At 36.0% G+C, this 6,813-nt stretch overlaps 1 protein-coding gene across 1 annotated transcript; it reads left to right on the forward strand.

The window, feature by feature from the left end:
• Positions 1 to 4,204: 4,204 nt before the first annotated feature.
• LOC133285814 (GRAS family protein RAM1) lies at positions 4,205 to 6,557 on the forward strand. The gene is made up of 2 exons (XM_061483101.1): positions 4,205 to 5,074; positions 5,439 to 6,557. Exons 1-2 carry the CDS (start codon positions 4,205 to 4,207, stop codon positions 6,555 to 6,557), a joined length of 1,989 nt encoding a protein of 662 aa, XP_061339085.1.
• The last annotated feature ends 256 nt before the right edge of the window (positions 6,558 to 6,813 follow it).

Below are 6,813 nucleotides of genomic sequence, written 5' to 3' on the forward strand. Positions count from 1 at the left end.
ATCGGTCTTTATATATTCCACCGTTCTCTGAATATACCAGCAACATATTGCTGCTGAGTACACGTCCATTTCACTATTTTTTTTACCATTAAAACAAGATTAAAAAAAAATACTTAATTAAATATTTGGTTCGAAGAGTTTTATCGCCCTTGTAATCCTACCCGCTTCAACTAGATAGTCCATTAATTGATAAACCGATGAAGAAATTTCAAAAAAAAAAAATGGCTTACTGAATATACGTCCATTATATTCGTTAAGCAATCCATTTTTGGTTTGCAAAATCGTATTTTCCTACATTTCTTTTCTTGTTAAGTTACACCTCATTTTATCTTGGTGGTTTGTAGCTGTTGCGACTTCGGCAAATGCACTAGTCGTACAAATAATAAAGTGTTAAAAGTAAAATTGTCGATTCCACGAAAATTGATTTATCAAGCAAAAATTTATTTATATAATTAAAGTTGGATCGATCTTGGAAATGGATTTGTTGAAAATATTGATTTAATTGTAAAAATAAATTTTTAATATTAAGAAATCAAAAACAGAATTCAAGAATGAAAAAACGCAAGAAGTATTTTAACTTTTAATTAAAGACGGTCGTAGCTAGGGATTCGACTTCTCAATGTTTTCCTAACGAGTCTAATCTTTCATGCAATTAACATTTAAGATCAATTATTGACAATCCTTTCTAATTTAACTGAATCCCCAATCCCTTTGTGATTTCAGTTCTTTATTCTATTCCAAGGCTCCAATCCCTTAGGACCTTTTTTCTAAAGCAAGCTTTAAGGTCAAGAATTATGCGTCATAGAATTTATAAGACTATTCCTAGAACATACAAACTCTAGCAATTAATCAAACGGAATCAAGAAATCAATATTTCTATTGACATGACAGATTCTAATGCCCATTCAAGATTGGCCAGATCATAAACGAGACTAGAAATTTAAAACAGACTAATTACATAATTGAAACATGAAAAATAATTACAAGAAGGATTAAAAGCGTTCAAGAATCCATTGGTTCCATCTCGCCCTAACTACATAAAAAGAACTAGCCTAACATGTTTTAGAAAACAAGAATAATAGATAAAAGAAAAAGAGAATTCATGATAAAACCAAATTAAAGATGATCCACGATGAAGCTTTGAGTTGTTCTTCTTCCTTCTCCTTTTCAAGAGCTCTCATTTGCTTCCTCTCCAGGTCTCTGGCCGCGTTAATCCATCTCCAAAAGCCCTAATTGCGTCTTTTTTTTTTTTGATAACAATTGCGTCTTTTTTAAAGAAATAAAACTAGGCTATTAATTTGGACCAGACTCGCTGAGGAGCTCGCTGAACAAGAATTAATTATGATTAATTCTTTACTTTTCTTGATCTTTATCCTTTGCAACTACCTTTATCCCTTAGTATTTGTAATTATTATTTTATACCTGAAACAAGATGAAAGAGATCAGAATTATATCCATTTGTTGAAATCTTAATATCTTTTGCATTTATTAATAACACTATATTCTTAATCATATTAATCATTATGTATGCTATTTTTTATCTTAAAAACATAGTGTCTATAACACTCATCGATAACATATTTTATTTGAAGTTTTGATCTTTGATATGAAACGTTGAATACACAACTTTTGAAAAACAATTAGCAACATTTTAGTATTTAAAAATTATCTTCAATTTAGGCATAGGAAAATTAAAATTATCAATTTAGTTCCATTGTATTTTTTTTTCTATATATATATATATATATATATATATATATATATATATATATATATATATATTCAATTTGTTCCTATTGTGAGCCTAAACTGCGGTTTAACTATAGTTTATTTAACTCATAAGTCACTAAGCAGACCTAGGTGGCATGTAGTTATTAGGCATTGATAACAATTTTAGTATTGATCTGGATAATTATATACACCCACCAGGGTTAAGGCCCAAACAGTACACAGGCCCCATAACGCGAGATACAAGCATTGTGCAGAAGGGCCAGGAAGCGCAATGGCCTCATAACGCGAAATGCAGGCATTGCGCAGAACCGCCTTATGTAACTTAAAGGCTAAGGAAAGATTCAGTAACAGGCTGGGATCCACTGCGCATACAGACCAACGCACGAAAGACAGCTCCAGCTTGCCACCACTCTAAGAAGACAGACAAATATGTAGACTTATAGCCTAAAAGGCACTAGCTGAGACAGATAAGTCTGCAGCTCATAACAACCAATAAGACTGTATGCCGCCTATCAAAGGTGGCATAAGGCTTGCTATAAATCTGAAAAGTACAAAACCAGGTATGATCATTTGATTCTCATTAAACATAACATAAACTTAGCATTGATACTACCTTGTGCGTCAGAGTGTCTTTGCAGGTACCCCCAATCATCTCCATTGCGCCATAAGTATTCACCAACCTTCAAATACTCAGCATACATTTCAGGCCCACGAAGCACTATTTACAACCCAAAGTCTTCATCTTTCAACCGTGTATGATTTAACCCAATTCATATTGGACTGGTCTGATCAAGTATAGAAGATTTTAGGAATCACTTAAAATCGTAGTCACGAACACATTTTTAATAACTTTTATCAATGAAAACATTAAGCCTAATTATATAGTACACAAATTTTCTTGTTCAAATATGGTAAGATATGATCTATATATATGTTTTTTCAAACCACTTTATACACCTTACTTATACATAATACATAGAAAATCATTTAAACTTAATTAGATTATTTACACTCAACGTGCCTAAACGTTAACAATATGAACCAAAGTTTTTTCAATGCATGTATTACAATCACAACAAATTAGACAAGCATAGAAAAGTGGCACACAAAAGCATTTTTTTTTTTTTTTCTCCTCTCCATACATAAACAAATTCAACCAGATTCTTGGCTGTCACGAAGCAAGACTAGCTGATTGGTTAAAATAATAGAATTGAGAGAGAGCGAAGAAATAAAAGATTAGAAAACAATTTTAATCATAATTGATAACTCAAAATTGTTAACACATTATGAAGAGATGCCGCCGAAGAAGGAAATGGTTAGGGACAAGCACTCAATTTCTTTGGCAAATCCAAAGGAGTAGGGCGGCCCACAAACGTTGTATCCGACGACGTTGCCTATGTCCCTTTTCTTGTCCTTTTTCTTCTCTTTTCACCTCCTTTCATTTTCTCCTCTTATTTCTATATTTCTATATTGTTCCTTGATTGCTTCAAGAAATTGTCAACACAATATCAATAACCTATTTGTCTTGACCAATCTTTTTATTAGCATGGCTTTTCCTTGTTTGCAAAGAAAAAAATTGCAATTCATAAATAATATCATGTTTTATCTCAAAAGATGTGCTTCGTTAATGTTAATCTAATCCCTTTTCTCTTACCTTCTAAATATGATTCACTTTTCATTTATTTCTATTATAATGTTAAACTTTTTTTTTTATAATTTCTCTCTCTATATTATAGGTCAATAATATAGTTATTATGACAAAAAAATAATTTGATTATACTTAAAATATCAAATAATGTATAGTTTCTAGAGGTTACTTATTACAGTTATACTGTTATTTAGTTAATTAGTTGTAAGTTTCAAATAATCCAGTTGTCTATGATAGCTCTTTCTTTCTAAATTTTTTTTTTTTTTAACAGATGCTCTCATGCCCATGATTCCATAGGTGATATAAAAAGGACCGTGTGAACAGATGGGCCGGCCCAAAGAAAGTGGGGCCCTCCAAAATATTTTGTCTTCTATTGTATGCACAAGTATTCCAAAGCCGTGGTGGTAAAAAGTTAAAAAGAGGTAAGCAAAAATGACAAAAATAAGGCCTCTGAAAATCCAGCAAACACTCTGACACTACATGAATGGAGATTATCAAAGACAAACCTCCAATCACAAACTATTGGAATTAGGTTTTGTCTCTTGTTCCCTTGCCTTTGTCATACAATCTGGACTTGTTGACAATCATTCTAAATAAGAAGGGAGAAAAGAGAGACTTTGCTCTTTCCATATACCAACCAAACACTACCCCGTAGGACTCAAGTGGTGCAAAAAGAGGCTAAATTTGAGACACATTCCCTTACTCAAAACTTGAGACACTCAGAAAAAGCAAAAACAACTTTTTAGATAATAATAATTTACCCTTTTCTCTTGTGAGCCTGCCTATTGAGAATTAGTGTTTGTTAGTTAGCCAAAAAAAGAAGAAATGATCAATTCACTGTGTGGAAGCTCAGTGTCTCTCACTTCTTCAAATGACTCAGTTTTGAAGTCAAAGAAAAATGCAACTCAATCCTCTGCTGATTTAGAACAGGCTAGTCTTACTCCACCAAGCTTAAACCTTCCATCACTCAAATTTGATTTGGATGGAGATGTTGAAGTTCAATCACCAGATAGTTCAATGTGGGAGTCCTTTTTCTCTGATCAGTTAGATGCTGATTTCATGATATCTTCTCCAGTGAGGAATGTTCCTTCCCCACAAGCTTCAACTTACAATTGCAACTATAACTATGCTCAGGGTGCTCAATGTCAGAGTCTTTCAGGGTGTTCACCACCTCGTTTTTCATCCCAAAGTGGTGCCCTTAACAGCAGCCACAAAGGGAAAGGACTTAGTCCTCTCCATAGGGTATTTAACTCACCAAACAGTCAATATATGCAGCATATTGAAAACCTTTCACTGCCAGCAATAGAAGAGTTTTTGGAAGATTATCAAGGAGATGGACTTGGTGGTGGATATCCATCAACTAAGGTGTCTTCTGATATTGGAAGTTCATCTGAATGCTTTGACATGCCAACTTCAATTCCATCCATCTTGGATAGCTTGACAATGCCCAATTCCTCAAGGTACTGTGGATCAGTTAGTGAAGAATCCTCAGTGCACGGTGGTTCTTCTCAACTGTCCCAAGAGAGTGATATCTATCACCAGATGGGGACTATGGCTAGTGCATCCCTCTCACAAGCTCTTCAACAAGAACGCTACCATGAGCTTGAGCAAAAGCAGCAAACACAACAACTTCAACAACAACAACAACAGCAACAACAAAATTTGATGGTTCCTATTCCGCTTGGAATCGAGCAGGTATTAAAATCTTTCCTAGATCAATCCTGCTTCACCTAAAAACTTCAAGTTCTAAATTATTTGATTGATTAAATTAATTAATATAATACCCCATCCCCTATTCTGCTATCAAATTCCCTTGACCAAGGACGGAGAATTTACTAATTTCAACATGGCATGGTATTAGAGATATTGGAGAGAGATATAATATAAAATTATTAAAGACTTGTTACGTTGTTGGGTTAAATTGATTGTTTTACATGATAAGTGAAGCCTCAATCAATTATTTTTATATTATATTCATATTGTATTTCTCTAACAATTTATGCCCTGCTATGATCAAATCAAACATTTGAATTTTTATGTTGTCAACTTAATATTATAGGAGCAAGATAGTGGTCTTCAACTGGTGCATCTGCTTCTAGCATGTGCTGAAGCAGTTGCAAAAGAGGAATACATGCTAGCAAGAAGGTACCTGCACCATCTCAACAGAGTAGTAACACCACTTGGAGACTCCATGCAACGAGTAGCTTCATGCTTCACCGAATCCCTAAGTGCAAGACTAGCCGCAACCCTCACCACAAAACCAGCAACAACCACCTCAAACCCCAACAACGTCTCATCAAACTCAATAGAAGTCCTCAAAATCTACCAAATTGTCTACCAAGCATGCCCTTACATCAAATTCGCCCACTTCACAGCCAATCAAGCCATCTTCGAAGCATTTGAAGCTGAAGAACGCGTACATGTCATCGATCTAGACATCCTCCAAGGCTATCAATGGCCGGCTTTCATGCAGGCCCTGGCTGCGCGACCCGGAGGAGCTCCCTTCCTCCGGATCACCGGCGTAGGGCCATGCATTGACTCAGTTAGGGAAACGGGTCGATGCTTAACCGAATTAGCACACTCTCTTCGCATACCTTTCGATTTCCACGCAGTTGGTGAGCAACTAGAGGATCTCAAGCCCCACATGTTCAACCGCCGAGTCGGCGAGGCCTTGGCGGTTAACTCCGTGAACCGCCTCCACCGCGTCCCCGGAAACTTCCTCGGAAACTTGTTGTCCATGATAAGGGACCAAGCGCCCAACATAGTAACCCTAGTGGAGCAAGAAGCTAGCCATAATGGACCATATTTCCTTGGTAGGTTCCTTGAGGCACTGCACTATTACTCAGCCATTTTTGATTCCTTGGACGCCACGTTTCCACCGGACTCGGCGCAGCGGGCCAAGGTGGAGCAGCACATTTTTGCGCCGGAGATAAGGAACATTGTGGCGTGTGAGGGTGCTGAGAGGATCGAGAGGCACGAGAGATTGGAGAAATGGAGGAAAATAATGGAAGGGAAAGGGTTCAAAGGGGTGCCACTAAGTCCCAACGCGGTGACTCAGTCAAAGATTTTGCTTGGTTTGTATTCTTGTGATGGATATAGGTTAACGGAGGATAAGGGTTGTTTGTTGCTGGGGTGGCAGGACAGAGCCATAATTGCTGCGTCTGCATGGCGGTGCTGAAGATTTTACATGATGTTTTGGTGATCGTGCATGTGCATGCATGCAAGCATGGATGTTTCAATATAAAAATTTAATATTTCTTTTTGTTTTATGAATTTAATTTCGTTGTTACTATTGCTTGCTTGTATGTTGATTTTTATCTAGTTGTGTTAATGAATGGCCAACAGGGAAATTAGAGACATGGAAGGCATGAATGAAGATATGCAAGGAAGGAAAAAAGAAAAATGGAAATGTTTTTTAAAATGTAGAAAGTAAT

Source organism: Gastrolobium bilobum, unplaced genomic scaffold, assembly GCF_033153095.1.
Source record: "Gastrolobium bilobum isolate Gb01-03AN ecotype WA unplaced genomic scaffold, APGP_CSIRO_Gbil_v1 utg1929, whole genome shotgun sequence".
Lineage (NCBI taxonomy): Eukaryota > Viridiplantae > Streptophyta > Magnoliopsida > Fabales > Fabaceae > Gastrolobium > Gastrolobium bilobum.